We start from the raw sequence: 16,103 nt of genomic DNA on the forward strand, positions 1-16,103 counted from the left end.
GCCGGTTCTTATATCAACAGTATTAAAAAAAAATCTTTTCTATTTTGAAGTATGCATTTTTATTCATATGATTCTGTTTCATTTTTATTGCATTTGATGAAATTATAACTATTTCGTTCAGAAAAAAAGACATTGTCATAAAATATTCGGCGGAATTGATGCGTGATGAAACTATTCGCAATACCCGAAAATTTTCAATTTGTTTTCTCGGAATTACCCTAAAATTTCGGAGTTCGCAGTACACTATACCGAACGGGGGGAAAAGTACTATTTCTATTTTCATTAGCAAACATTGTTTGTTTATCCTCAACCAGAACCATTCAAGTCACTGTCTTGTCCACGTCGCTCACGTTCGCTATTTAGTCCATCGAAAATTATCACTGTAACCCTTTTAGCCTGGGATTTCTCATCGAATAACAATCCATCAGAGCAAGAGAAAAAAAAACGTAAACAATTACAATTTCCATCGGAATCCCGTAAGCAAACGTCGCTGTACGAGAGTTAAAACCAAAAATCTACAACAGGAAGGTGGTGGTCACATCAAAGTCATGGCGCGGGTGTTGGGAAAAATTGGAAACGTCGCTCAAGTCAGGCACTGCACTGCCTGGGCCGCTTGAAATTGGATCTTTCTCGGAAAAGTTGAAGTTCCTTTAATGCGTTTGCGTCCCTTGTCTCGGCTCTGCCTCGGTCCGTATAGATTCTCTAAATAAATCATTCACACAGCGCACTGTCTCTTGTTCTTCGGCGGCAAGTCGCATAATCGCGTCTCTCTGCCAGTTAGTAGACGGGGGTCTCGTCTTCGGGACTTAACTCCATTTCTGAATGACTGTTTATTTTTTCGGCTGGCGGGAAAAATTTTAATTAACTTCTAAGGTTACCACCCGCACCAGGCTGCTAGGCTGTATTACAAAGACCAGTTAAATCTCAAATCTTCACTAGTTTACTGCTGGATTAAATATCGTTTCTTTTTATTGTCTATCTATGTTTGTTCCTTCACGGACAAATGATAGAGAGCGCTGACGTCAGTTACAGTTTCCTTCCAGCCTTGCGAGAATAAAATCACAGCAACCCTAATTTAATATCGTCCACATTACTATGTACCATCTGCCGAAATTTTGCTGATTTAAAATACCACGAGACTTTTATTTTTTGATTTGTCATCATCAAGCGATGGATTCGCAGCTAAACTGACTTTGATTGATCCGAATCAATTCGCGAAGTAGCGAGGCTCATCTGGTAAGCAAAATCAACGAAGTAGCGTTTTTGCACTACTAAATAAGCGATAAAAATTAGGGTACAATCAACAATGCATCAACTTGCTGCACTTGAGCAACTCCTGAGCTCTGATTTCCAGCGCGCCGCCGTTGCTGGCCAGCGGCAACGCCAACCAATAAAACAACGCTTCGCTTTGTCTCGGGGCGGCCACTCGTTCGTGTTGGATATTGGATGGAAGGCTTAAAACGAACAACAAATAGGGGAATTTATCCATGAAATCCGCCATGACGCCACCATCTATAGCAGCGATGGACAGCGCAGAGCATGTAAGTAGCATCGCTTCGGCAGCGACAGCGATCAGATAATCTTCTTCTGTTTGCTCTCTGCACCGATCAACAGAACCACCGCACCCACTGTATGAGTCAGGATGGGCCGTCCTCGGACAGTCTGAGCTGAAAGGTTTACAAACCATTTTCCGGATGATTTATGGAGCAGAGCATAATTAAACTTTTTGTTTCCATGGTTGATTTATTTCGCTTTTTTGATTATCTGTTTGAAAAATGATGGCCGGTGTAATGGTGTGCTGTGATTTAGTATTTCTTCTATCTTAGCAACGCAATGGGCGTGTGTTCGAATTACGATTTGCAAGTACATGGTGCGTAATGAATTTTTGCAGTAAACGACATATTGTAAAAAATTTACACCAGTTAGCGCATATATGCGATGAATGTTTTTTTTGTTTCATTTTTTTTTCGTATCATAGGGAAACTTTACATTATTTCATTTAAAAATTCACCTCCCTTTTTGATGACTGTTGATAGATGCTTCCGGAAATTACCGCATGCACGTTCTACGATCATGCTAATATCCCGCTTGAAACTGAAAGATTGATATCATGACTGCTAGAGGGTCAATTTCACTCCTCCCAAAACTGCGGAACATTCTAAACTAGCCATTTCTGTGTTTTCTTGGCATTATGAGCAGCTGCTCCTTCTTGTTGGAAGATGAAATAACAGTCAGCAGCATTCTTTTTCATCCACGGAACAACAACATCCGATAGAACCTTCAAGTTTACATCGGCTGTTACCTTTCGTCCTTGATCAAAGAAATACTGGGACAGTAAATCCAGTTCGCTGTAGAACAGTACTTGGTTTTTTCCCAGGTAGGAGCGTATGATAGTTTATTACTTTTCCAAGCCTTATTTGTTATAATATATTGATAGATCTTTCGGAAACTTTTACCGACCGAATTATCTATGCTTGCTCTGGCGCGCAATGAAACGACGAGAGCTGACCGATTACTCTCTTGTTTCAATATTAGGATTGGGCGATCTTCAGGGAAAGATCGATCTTTAGGATCGATTTAAACTAGAGGACTTTTGATCGATCCATCTGAAAAATCGGAGCCGCAGGATCGATCTCTATTGAATCGATTTTTAAAGCACTTTTTGTGTCGCTGTGAAATTTTTTTTAAATTAACTTTGGTATTAACACCAGTGCACGTGAGAAAGAATAATCTATTATTCATGAAGAATCCAAGTCACTTAAATAGTCGACTCTCGTCACTGACGAGATGAGCAAAATGTTATATTGGAGAATATGAGTGGAACTTGGCTGGTGACAGCTGAGTCAAACAGTCCAAAATCCAGCCGACTCACCATCTGCAATATAAAAATTGGTCAGGCGACTCGTCACTCGCCTCGTTTTCTGTGATAAGCCCCTATAACAAAAAATCCCTAAACGCGATTACTCGAAATAATGTTTTTGGAGCTTGGTTCGACTGTTGTATTATGGGCAGGAATGGAATGGACTATATGGAGGCATGACGATGTTATAACCGCACGCAGCCATTCAAAAGCCGATAAGATAACAATAGCCGGAAACGATACACGATACCTGACCTCACCAGAAACGGTCACGGTAGCTTGAGCTTGAGCTTGAACGAACCAGGACTATGCTATCGCTGTCAAATCTCATATATTTGCTGCGTACCCAACATCTCAACGGTCTGCGGTTCGCCTTACAGATACCAGAAAAGTCCAGCAAAAAACTTGAAATGGTTGCCGGAAGAACTCTTCACTCTCACATTAGAAAGGAATAGCATGATGTCATCCCCTTGGAACAACCGCACATGACCAGAAACGGTACACGATACCTGACAATTACTCAAATTGGCATCTAGAAAAAGTTCTGCACGTTGAAAAATAAATAAAATTTTCATAAGATCGAAAAAATCGGATCGAAAAAAAGCGATCTTTTCGATGTTTTCAGGGCTGAAAAATCGATCAAAAAAATTGAGAATTGGGATTGAAATAATCGATCTTCCGTAGATCGATTCAAGATCGACCAATCCTATTCAATATCATTACGTTAACTCAACACTGTTTGTTTATATCTGACACCGAACAATATAAACTATCCAGTGCCGCCAGGTATATCTGAATTTTGTTCCACATGCATGACCAATAGAGTGAGACATCGTTATATGGAAAAAATAAAACTTGATAGCACAAAGCCAGAACCAAGTTTTTTTTGTTCATTGTGGGTTCCAAACAAACCTAAATTTATCGAAAGTCAATTTTTTTGTCTCTGCTTGGTGCATTGCAGATTTGTATGGAAAAACGTTTTTTTTTGGATTTTTCATTTTAGAGAGCTCAAAATGACTCATGACTAACTGGTGTAAATAACTTCAAAAGAAAGGCTTTTTGATGCTGAACAACTTTGCCCAAGGCACTAAATAGCTAGGATATCCCTAAAAAAGCTATAGCTGTTAAAGTTCAGTATGTTGAGTTAAATGTTGAAAATCAGTTGTTCTGCCAACCTTACTAGTGTACCGGCGTTAGTCAGATTTCCATCAGAAGTAACTTCTGTAACATGTTGTAGATCCTTTTTACACCTAGAATAGTAACCTACATTTGTTTGCTTGATCCAGCTGAGTCAATAAGCTCGATGCGACAGGTTACTTCTAATAGAAATCTTACTGACGCCGGTACGCTGGTTGTGTTGGCAGAAAAAATTATTTTCAGCATTTCATCCAACATACTCAACTTTAACAGTTATAGCCTTTTTCAGGGGCATACTAGCCCTTCAGTGGCTTCGACAAAGTTGTTAAGCATCTGAACACTATACTTTGGCGAAATATTGGTATTGGTACCGGCTTCAGCCTCATATATGGTCGGCGTGCGACCAGACCGAACCAAGCGCCATTTCTTTTTATGCTTTCAAAGGACAATGCAACTGTTACAGCAGACGCGGTGCGAATTTCATCGCAATTCGATTTTTCTGCAATTGTTGTTATACAGGATTCCAACTCAAATCTAACTCAAGTGTACTGCACTGTTAGTAGGGTTTACGTGCAACCGAAAATAAATGTGCAAGCAAGTTTCAAAACTCACTTGGATACGAGTGCAAAGTCACACTGCCTACTCTGAGGCTAACTTGCTGTTTGTTTATTGCGCACAATAAAGGAGTATCGCGACTTCACAGTAAAGTTGTTAGTGAGAGGTGCGCGACTCGGCGACATATTCCGGCGGTTTAAGTTCCATGGGGTAAAGCAGAATTTCATCTATACCACAATCCGTCGGTACCGGAAAACGAGCTCGACCAAGGACCGTGGGAGATCCGGGCGGCCGTGTTCGGCAAGGACGCCAACAGCCATGAAGGAGATGAGGGGGAGGGTTTGTCGAAAAATTAACCGCTCGATCCGGACCTGGATGAGTCGATCAGGACTGCCCACACCATCATGACGAATGACCTGAGACACAACCCGTATAACAAACTCAAGCAAGGTGGCCACTCAAAACCCGAAATTAAATTTCCGGTTTTCTCTTGGTTTTCCCGGTTCGTTCAAATATTGTTCCTGGTTAATTGTACTTTTGAATTCTGTAGTTTTCCATGCAGTTAAGGAATAAAAAAGCGTGACTTTCGATTTACATCTCAATATGCTCTAAGTCACTTTTTGACGTATTCAGCCTTATTGAAATCAAGAGATATAGTCGCAAAAAATCGGAAAATGCGACGGATGTAACTTTTCAGAGAGGAGATGTCTACAAGTATCTTATACACAACGCATATAATACTCATTACCGAGGAATTCTAGGCCATATTAAGTTTGAAGGAATCGTTTTTACTTAAACCAGATAAGATTCAATACATAAAAGAGTAATATATAAAAGAGTATTTTCATAACACTTAAAACACGTTACTTCAGCAGCTCACGCATCTCCTCATCAATATCAATTTCGTGTCCTCCTCCGGCAACCTGTACTGTATCGTTTCCCAATTTATGACTACGCACTCCTTGTTCACGGAGAAACCTCGCTCTAACGTGGCATTGCCATGCGATAGAATCAGAATCTTCTTAATAAACACAGTAAAGTTAGGAAGTTCCTTGCCTGAAGCAGCTATGAGATCTCTACAAAAAGTATCAAGGTAGGAATGTCTTCGGCGAATGCATACTCAATAGTTGTGAGTATTCTTGGCGACATCTATCAGCTACAGTTCCCGCGAGATTATCGTTGTGAACCATTTGCTCTAGGCAGAATTCGAGCCATTTGAATGCTACTTCCAGCGAGCTTACCTTGGTCAAGTTAGCTTCCAAGAGAGATGAATAAAAACAAAAACTGTTTTATGCACTGTAAGATATGTCAGCCATCTTTTCCGGGTCACAGGACTAGTCTTTTTTTGGTTAAGTATTCGAGGAAACTTACTTAAGAAATTTTGGTCTTGTGATCGCCATGAGATGGCTGACAAAAAATGGTTTGTATGGCACAATCCCACCCCCGCTGGCACAATCTCACTCCGGTTTGTAATTTTCAGTGAAATTCCCGGTTTTTTCCCGGTTTTTCCCGGTTCCAAACGATTCCAGGTTTTTCCCGGTTCTCCCGGTTTTCCCGGTTGGGTGGCCACCCTGCTCAGGGTTCACAGGATATCGAAGGCAACACCGAAAAAGAGGCTAGACAGAACTAAACCGATGTTTTCTGATGAGAAACTCTTTGTCTTGCAACAGCCGCACAATGTCGAAAATGCTGTGGCTGTAGGCGCCAACGTTGGCTAGCATTCTCTCGCGATCCAGAGCTCCGCGTCGGTAATGGTTTGGGGGGCATATACAGGAGTAAGAAGTTTCCACTGCACCGGTGTTTTCGAGAAAAACTTAAAAATCAACACCGCGCAACACCCTTTTGAACCTCTACGATAGCGGTACCTACTCAACTCTTTTTTGTCCGCGTACCCCCTGGCGATATTTTCCACATCAAATGTACCTCCTGGCATGGAATGTTCTCGCAGAGTGGAAGAGTAGTGGTAGATCATGTGGTAGTCCTAAATTGAACTATGGTTTGTTTGATTGCTTCAGTCAAGTTTTAAGAGCAAGTTTGAACAACAAATGAAGTACCCTCTCCTAGGTTGAGGGGCTTGACGGTTTTGCAACTAGTAATATCTGGTTTAAATTCGTGAACTAAAATACTCTTTTCGTTTAGATATTATACAAGATACAAGATCCAGTCTAATAAGGCCAGATGCTAGTTGCAAAACACCTCAAACGTTCATTGGAAAGACTTTGATGGGCTTTTCGGTTGTAATCAAAATAAAGAAGCAATAAAACTTAACCTAATACTGCATACAGCATGACCATTGTAAAATAATTTTAAATGTCTATAAAGCTCATTAGAATCTTTCATTGTAACGGCCGTAATAAGACGAAGTTGAATGTTAATGATAATGATTGGGTGGAATGCTTGAATCATGTAACACTTTGATAAAAGATCAAATTGATTGATCTCGTCTTTTACGGATTAAGCAGTTTTAATTGACTATTGTGACAACTAAGACATGCTTTCTACTGAGGAGCCGAGAGGGCTCAGTAAAGGAATTTGGTATAGTAATCAAAAGATTGCGTTATCAACTTTCTCAAAGCCAACGCTCAACCCTTTTTTTTTTTCAAGGGGGGATTTGTTAGTAGCTTAAGTATTTATGATAAATATTAGTAAATAATGAGTATGTGTGTCCAATCACAAATGGTGACTTCTCAACACTGTTAGAAATTTGTAATTTTAATTGTTAGGATTTGTTTGCTTTCGCAATTAGGACTTATCATTCGTAGGGATTTAAACCTACTTGTCAGAAAAGGGGAAGTAAACTTACAACTAACTTAATTGCTAACTTATTGGCTATAAAGAGAGCTTATCGTAGCAATTGAGGATTGTAACGATTTTTGTCGAAAATTGTTAATAATTTTATTTGACATAGCTTCTAATGGTTCAACACCAGTAAGTCTATGTAATTCGAGTGTACCAAACCAAGGAGGACGCTTCAAAATCATTTTCAGAACAGCAACTTGACCAGATCGGTACAGCATAAAGCATTGCTGGTCTAAAAATTTGTTTGTAAATCAAAAGTTTGTTCTTTAAACAAAGTTTAGAATTCCTGTTAATGAGAGGATATAAACATCTCGTATATTTGATGCACTTGGCTTGTATACTCTCAATGTGCTCTTTGAAAATAAGTTTTTTATCATAAACCAGTCCCAAGTACTTAACCTTGTCGGACCAACTCAAAATAACCCCATTCATCTTGACAACGTGATTATTGTTTGGCTTGAGGAAAGAGCCCCAGGCCTATGCGGAAAAACTATCATTTGAGTCTCAGAAGCATTGGGAGAGATTTTCCACTTTTGCAAGTAGGAAGAAAAAATATCTAAACTTTTCTGCAATCGACTGCATATGACACGAAGACTTTTTCCTTTTACGGAAATGCTTGTGTCATCGCAGAACAATGACTTTGTGCATCCTGGAGGCAAATCAGGAAGATCTGAAGTGAATATATTGTACAGGACTGGACCCAAGACTGAACCTTGGGGTACACCTGCTCTGACAGGAAATCTATCAGATTTTGAATTCTGATAGACAACCTGCAGAGTTCGATCAGTAAGATAATTTTTTAAAATTTTGATTAGGAAAATTGGAAAATTAAAAGTTTGCAATTTCGCAATCAAACCTTTATGCCAAACACTGTCGAATGCTTTTTCTATGTCTAAAAGAGCAGCTCCAGTGGAATAACCTTCAGATTTGTTAGCTCGTATCATATTAGTAACTCTGAGCAATTGATGAGTTGTGGAATGCCCATGGAGAAATCCAAACTGTTCATTTGCAAAAATTGAATTTTCGTTGATGTGTGACATCATTCTGTTAAGAATAATTCTCTCAAACAGTTTACTTATTGAAAAAAGCAAACTGATTGGTCGATAACTTGAAACTTCAGCTGGGTTCTTATCCGGTTTTAAAATGGGAGTAATTTTTGCATTTTTCCATAATTTGGGAAAATATGCAATTTTGAAGCAGCAATTGAAAATTTTCACTAAAAATTCCATTGTGCTCTCAGGGAGATATTTGATTAGTATATTAAAGATTCCATCGTCACCAGGTGCTTTCATATTTTTGAAATTTTTAATAATTGATTTAATCTCATTCAAGTTAGTTTCAATTATTTCTGCAGGTAAAAAATTCTGGGAAGAAATTAAATCAAATTGACGTGTGACTTCATTTTTAATTGGACTCACAAAATTCAAATTTGAGTTATGAACACTCTCAAACTGCTGAGCAAGTCTTTGAGCCTTTTGTTCATTGGATACAAGAAAACGTTCACCATCTTTAAAAACTGGAATAGGCTTTGAGGGTTTCTTAAGAATCTTCGACAGCTTCCAAAATGGTTTTGAATATGGTTTCAATTTTTCAACTTTAGTCTCAAAATTTTGATTTCTCAGAAAAGTAAATCTATGTTTAATCTCTTTCTGTAAATCTTTATAAATAGTTTTAAAAACAGGGTCACGAGAACGTTGATATTGACGTCTGCGGACATTTTTCAAACGAATTAGAAGTTGAAGATTTTCGTCAATTATTGATGAATCAAATTTCACTTGAGCCTTTGGAACAGAATAATTCCTGGCATCAACAATTGCACATTTTAATGCTTCCAAAGCGGAATCAATATTCACTTCGTTTTGCAAATCAAGCTCATTATTGAAATTTCTCTCAATATGAGTTTTGTATCTTTCCCAATTAGCCTTGTTATGATTAAAAACAGAGCTCATAGGGTTTAAAACTGATTCATGTGATAAAGAAAAAGTTATTGGAAGATGATCAGAATCAAAGTCAGCATGTGTGATCAAATCACTACATACATGACTTTGATCTGTAAGCACCAAATCAATTGTTGAAGGGTTTCTTACAGAAGAAAAGCATGTAGGACTATTCGGAGACAAAATAGAATAGTATCCTAAAGAACAATCATTGAATAAAATTTTGCCATTGGAATTACTTTGAGAATTATTCCATGAACGATGTTTAGCGTTAAAATCGCCGATTATGAAAAATTTCGAACGATTTCTGGTGAGTTTTTGTAAATCACCTTTAAAATAATTTTTGAGCTCGCGTGTGCATTGAAATGGTAAATATGCTGCGGCAATAAATAAAATCCCAAGTTCAGTTTGAACTTCAATTCCCAAAGTTTCAATAACTTTCGTCTCAAGATGGGGAAGAGCACGATGTTTGATTCGGCGATGAATAACAATTGCAACTCCACCGCCGGAACCCGGAATCCTATCATATCTATGAACCACGTAATTGGGATCATATTTTAATTTTATGTTAGGTTTCAAAAATGTTTCAGTAATAATTGCAATATGCACATTATTTACTGTGAAAAAAATAAAAAAGCTCATTCTCATTGGCCTTCAATGAGCGAGCATTTTTGTGAGAAGAGTCTCCACAATTAAGACATTTTTGGTCCTTGTTACAGAATTTGGAACCATGGCCATAACGTTGGCAAGTACGGCATTGGGTGATATGCTTTTCACCTCCGCCATACTTCCTATAAATTTCCCACTTTACACGCACATTATACAAAGCATGTGCTTTTTCAAAATATTTTAAGTTGTTAACCTCATTGCGATTAAAATGAATTAAATAATTAACAAGGGAAATTCCAGTTCTCTGACTGTTTTCGCCTCGTGATTTTTGTTTCATTAGAATTACTTGGGTAGGGGCTATGCCAAGTAATTCTGTTAAAGTAAGTTTGATCTCATCAACGGTTTGATCGTTGGTGAGACCTTTCAAGACAACCTTGAACGGCTTGGCGTTCTTGGTGTCATATGTAAAAAATTTGTACATCTTGTCAGTTAAATACTGAACAAGACGATCACGACCCTTTACTGAGTCGGCTAATAAGCGGCATTCACCTCTACGGCCAATTTGATAGGTAACTTTAACGTCAGAAACAAACGTTGAAAGTTCCTTTTTGAATATATTAAATTCAGAAGAAATAGTTACCACAATAGGTGGAACTTTCTCCTTTTTTAAAGATTTTATATTTTGTATAGTTTCATTATTGGTAACTTCCATTTCACCAGCTTCTTGCTCAGGCAAAATATCAAAAGGATTGTCACTACAGACACTCGAAGTGTCAGAAAGAGATGCCTCTCTTTTCCTCCCCGCAGCGATGCGAGGTTTCTTTTTCCGTCCAGCCATTTCAGGTGATACGAAAAAAGTTAAAACAAATGTTAAATTCAAAAGTAGGTAGTCTTGAGAAAGACTGATGGGAAATAACAACGCTCGACCCGTAGTTAGATATATGCGTGATCGTAATTCAGACTTATTTACATTAATTTTTATTGTTCAAACCAAATTATTAATCCAGTTCTGAGGAATACAATCGAACAAAGGTCAATGAATGAGTGATTAAAGGTAACAAACATAAAACGGGGTAAGTAAAGGATTAAGGCACAGCAGGTATGTAAAAAAGCAAATTACTAGTACTATTGTTATTACTATTTATCAAACGTTTCATCTGACAAGAGTTTTAATGAATAAAAATATTTAAATATATGTGCGGTTGGGAGGGGTTGCCTTTATTTTTTTGTTTCACAACATTCATATGACACGGCACAATACCCAGGGAGGGGTTGCCTTGAGAGGCCCTGGACGCAGACCGGCATACGAGACAAATATTACATACATATATTACAAATGGACGAAAATTATTAACATCAACCACAGTTACAACTATTCTTTTTTTTTCTTTTCATGCACCTTTCTGTAACTACATACTATCACTGTTCCCTTCGACTATACACTTTATTCAACCTTGTCTTACTATACGGCATTCCAACGCAGAATTTATTTGACCTCTCGGGTTACTATGCTGCGATGCCAAATCTAATCTCTCCACTGGTACAGCATGGTAAGTGTTTAAGCACTGGAGACTTGGCCCTGTGGCCTCCTTCTGTACCCGAAAATGAAAAATGAAAGTTTGAACAGCAAATGAAGTATGTATTGTATTCGCCCATACGGCGAAAATCATCCAAGCGTGGTTTCAGGAAAATTTAACTGATTTTATTGATAAGAATGTCGTAAATGTTTTCAATAAACATTGTCTCAATAGATTCAGGAAAAAAATATCTTGTTTTTTTTTTTCATTTTTAACACATTTTAAAAATGTATTCGAACTCATTGAACACCCTGTATGTATCAGAAAAATGCGAAAATGTAATTTTGCTTGGATTCTTCAAAAACCTAAATATCGTTTTATAAAAACTAAAACTAAATGTTAGTCAACATAAATTCACAGTGCGACAAGTTTTTTGCCTTGGCTTCAATATATGATTTTTTGATAACGTTTGATGCGAAAATAAATTCCACCGAGTTTGAACATATTGCAATTTAAGGGGCAATAATGGCGCCATTTCGAATTTTTCGGAAATTGGAAATTTTCGATGATTTTTCGACGCCATTTTGTTTTAGGATCAAATATCGAAACTCTAAGAGTTTGTCCACATATTAGCATCTTCTTACTCATCTTTAAATCTTCAATCGTACAAAAACTCAGCTCAAAACGGTGATTCTACGAAACCGGGTTTGGCATGGTTTTAATGTATTTCATAAAGCAAAATAATATCGAGTATGTCTGAACATTAATGGTGATGCGCCAACATCTAAAAGTGGTAGTCAAATTATATCTTATATTGAGTAAAAAAGTCTCAGAGATTGATTGGTAGGTGATATACGTAAAATGTCAGCAACATGTCGATTTTGCCCCAACTCCCCTACAATACTGAAATAGGTTTAACTCGACGTTAAATTTCCTTTTTTGAAATCTGTTTAACGTAATATCAAGAATGTAAGTGCTACTCAAAGATACAATAACAATTTGTCTTCATATAATCCTCTCCTTTTGGCGGGGAGGGGGTCGCATTTAAGTTTATCGAAGACGTGATGATTCTGTCTCATAGTTGAAGCGAGATTTCTATGTTTTGACCGGCCCTGGCCAAAAAATGAACCCCCTCCCCGCAAAACGGGGAGGATCATGTAAAGACAAATTGTTATTGTATCTTTGAGTATCGCTTACACTCTGGATATTACATTAAATTACATTAAGATTTCAAATAAGTAATTCTAACGTCGAGAAGAACCTATTTTAGTATTGTAGGGGAATCGGGGCAAAATTGATATGTTGCTGACATTTTACGTGGATCAGACACCAACCAATCAATTCGTTAGACTTTTTTACTCAATGTAAGACGTAATTTGACTATCACTTTATGATATTAGCGCATTACCGTTAATGCTCTGACAAACTCGATATTATTTTGCTTTGTGAAATATACTAAATACATGCCAAAAAACGGTTTCGTAGAATACCGCTTAGTACTCAGTTTTTGTCCGATTCAAGATCTGTTTTTTTTAAAAGATGGTCAAGAAGATGCTAATATGTAGACAAACTCTTAGAATGGTCTTAAAACTAAATGACGTCGAAAAAACATCGAAAATTTCTGGTTTCCCAAAAATTCAAAATGTTGCCCCTTAAGTTGAAATATATTCAAACTCAAGGAAATTTGGTTTTGCATCAAAATACACAGAAAAATTATACATATATTGAAACCAAGGCAGAAAAAAAGTCAATTTTTGTTGCACTGTGTTAACAAAAAAAGTATGCAAAGTTACTTGGTTTAGTAAGGCTTTCACACCTACAAGAGATAATCTGCTGTCATCTAATAAATAATCAAATTTAATCTTTGGGGAAAATTATTCTTAAACAGCAAAACTTCCGTGGTTGTTCAAAAAAAACTCTCACTTTTCCAGGGTTTCCTAGGTTTCATCAATTTTCTTGATAATTCCGGGTTTTTGGGGCGCTAGACACCCTGTTCACAGTTAGGTACTCATTTAATTGAATTTTCTGTTCGATAGCCCCATCTAAAATGGTCATCTGCACTCAGACTGTAAAGGTACACCATCGTCGTCAAACGATCGTAAAGTTGAAAAAACCGCTTGTTTCTAGCCTTCCAATTGGTCTCAGCATTTTAAAAACGTTACTGATTATTATGCTCAATAAAGTGAAAATTATTAAAAAAAATAACAAAAACTTATGAAATCTCCTTTTTAAAGATAGCGGGATGCTTTTTATTTATCAATACTTTAATTTTGGAATAACTGCCCACACTTTACTTGCCTTTTTGCTGTGTTTCCTTCGATGGTTTTGATAGCAACCTTTTTATGCAATAAAATACATGAAAATTTGTGGCTGTAAAGACTAAAACAGCAACTATGTATAACTTGTTTTTACAATCTAGCGACTTGTAAAAAAATGGAGTTATATCTGTTGATGAGACTCTCATAGATCTTGCATTTCTTGTATTTTTTCATGGAACATTGGATTTTTATTCACCTATTTTTTACAAACAGCAAAAAGTTCCATAATTATCAAATTTTGAGAAAAGGTATGCAAACTTAATTGTTATTCTTGTCGAAGATACAAGTCTACAATTACCCTAAACGAAAGCTAGTCTTATAGAGTAAATACAGTTTATAATACACAATACTCACCCAATCTAGACTCCATTTCACTTACCATGAAATTCTTCCTATTAGACATTCTGCTGTGATCTATTGATAGATTTCGAATCAAATAAATTCACTTTTGTTACGTTTTAGCAAAGATTGTTGTATGGCTGGCTACAACACAATATTTTGTTTTATTGATATCGATCTTCTTTGGATTATTTCCATGGTTACTATGGCACGCTAGAAAAGTTTCAGTTTCTAGACTGATCATACAATTCATATACATAGATTTAACATAGCGTAACGGAAAAAAAAAGACAAGCAAAATAGATAGGCAATAAAATGGAAATGCTTACGAATGGAGTTTTGTATAGTTGAACGTTAGAGTAGCATCTAAAGTAAGTATACGGAACCACATTTGGGTTAGAGTAGATGAAAAGCAACGATTCAGTTTTGACCTTGCCAAAACAGACCGAGTTTTGATTTCTCTCTCAGTATTTGTAGTTTATAACAACACTTAACACATATACGAAATGGTTCATATTATCGGCTTATAGCACTTAGAATATCTCTTAGCCTATTATGAGTTTTTGGAATAGTTTTGCATTTCTTAGGAGAAATTTCTAACACTTGATCCGCGTTTCTTTGGAGGAAGCTGCCCCTTGTGCAAATTTAGGGAGTGTTCGAACACCCCTGTAGTCACTTAGGAGCGGTACCTTACAGCACTAGATAATACTTTTTTTTCTCTTCTTGTTTTTCTTGTGCAATAGGACAACGTTATTCCTTGCCGCTGCTGCTTCCACCACTGCTGCTTCCGTTACTCCAGTCGCCTTCCATGCGCCACACGCTGAACAGGTAGCTGAGCTTCTCGTGTGCCAGGATGCCACTGCCGCTGAATTGCAGCCCACTGCTGGCGGCACCCGAGTTGACCAGATTTTTTTGCGTTTCCTCCAGCAGCGGAAGTTCGTTGTTCGATAGAACCCGATAGAGGAAGTCGATATATCTGCGTGGGAGAAGAATAGAAAAAATACAGGTTAGTTTGATTTTTAATTATAAATTTTTGATAAATTATCTGTACCATGGATAACATTCGAAGCAGAGAAGTTAAATTTCCAACATATGCCCATCCAACTTTAGAGAATTGATAGCAAGTGAACAAAATTAAAACAACCAACCACGTTATGAAATGTTTTCGTAACACCAGCAAAAACACACAGCTAAAAGTGAAAAAAAGCGACGAAAACACAAATGCACAATAAAAACACCACCAATTTTGATGAACATTTAACACATGTTTCACGTTCTGGAAGACAACATTTTCCCGCTCGATTTTTTGTTCATTAGCATGCAAAGCCGCGCTGTGGCTCAACTTTTTCTTTGTTTTCTCCCTTCCCGCTGACGTTCCGGGCATCATCGTCGTTGTCTTCGTCGACGTCGTCATCATCATCTTCGTCGTCGTCGTCGTTTATCCGGGAGGATCAATAGTGGCTTTGCGGTCGGTGTTGAACATGTTGCTATTTATGATATCACCCATCTGCGAGCGACTGTTCGTGTACATCCGATTCGAGCCGGAGCGAAAACTTTCCCACCAAGTTGGGTGTTGACCTTACGTCATCACCTTTTTTTTCTGACTGGATGAGGATTCAGTGAGTTTGGTTATGTTTAGGTATGCTTTATTACCGGGATAGATTAACGCCTGCTGTCGTGTACTTGAGGGTTTTCTTGGTAAAAAAGATGATGAAGCCATTATTGGTTTCGATACAAACTGAGTCAGCTTCCCATGACTCAAAAGTTGGATGCTCGATTCAATGACGATGAACTTTTAGGAGCAATGCGTGTACAGATAAAAGCCTTAATTTATCGTCGAGACTTACTTATATTTTTATAAGAAATGTGAAATATTTCAATTATAAGTTATTTTGATTGATTTTCACCAACTTCCATCAACGTTAGATATTAGCTCTTTGGGTCAAGGAAAAATTTCCAATTCTAGCTCTATGGCAAGTAGCTGATCTGATAGTAGTGATTGAGGATAAAATCCTTCCTCCTGACGTACTTA

At 37.4% G+C, this 16,103-nt stretch overlaps 1 protein-coding gene and 1 long non-coding RNA gene across 3 annotated transcripts in view; one reads left to right on the forward strand and one right to left on the reverse strand.

The window, feature by feature from the left end:
• Positions 1–1,096: 1,096 nt before the first annotated feature.
• On the forward strand, positions 1,097–15,301 carry LOC129720402 (uncharacterized). The gene is made up of 3 exons (XR_008727257.1): positions 1,097–1,236; positions 1,294–1,541; positions 14,815–15,301. It is a non-coding gene; the product is annotated as an uncharacterized LOC129720402 (long non-coding RNA).
• The window catches only part of LOC129720393 (protein twist), a 31,195-nt gene continuing 29,298 nt past the window's right edge, over positions 14,207–16,103 (reverse strand). For both annotated transcript variants that reach the window (XM_055671867.1, XM_055671865.1), the window contains one exon: positions 14,207–15,047. In XM_055671867.1, the coding sequence (XP_055527842.1) occupies positions 14,822–15,047 (226 nt within the window). In that variant the 3' untranslated portion in view covers positions 14,207–14,821. The remainder of the gene's footprint in view (positions 15,048–16,103) is intronic.

This window comes from Wyeomyia smithii, chromosome 2 (assembly GCF_029784165.1).
Source record: "Wyeomyia smithii strain HCP4-BCI-WySm-NY-G18 chromosome 2, ASM2978416v1, whole genome shotgun sequence".
NCBI lineage: Eukaryota > Metazoa > Arthropoda > Insecta > Diptera > Culicidae > Wyeomyia > Wyeomyia smithii.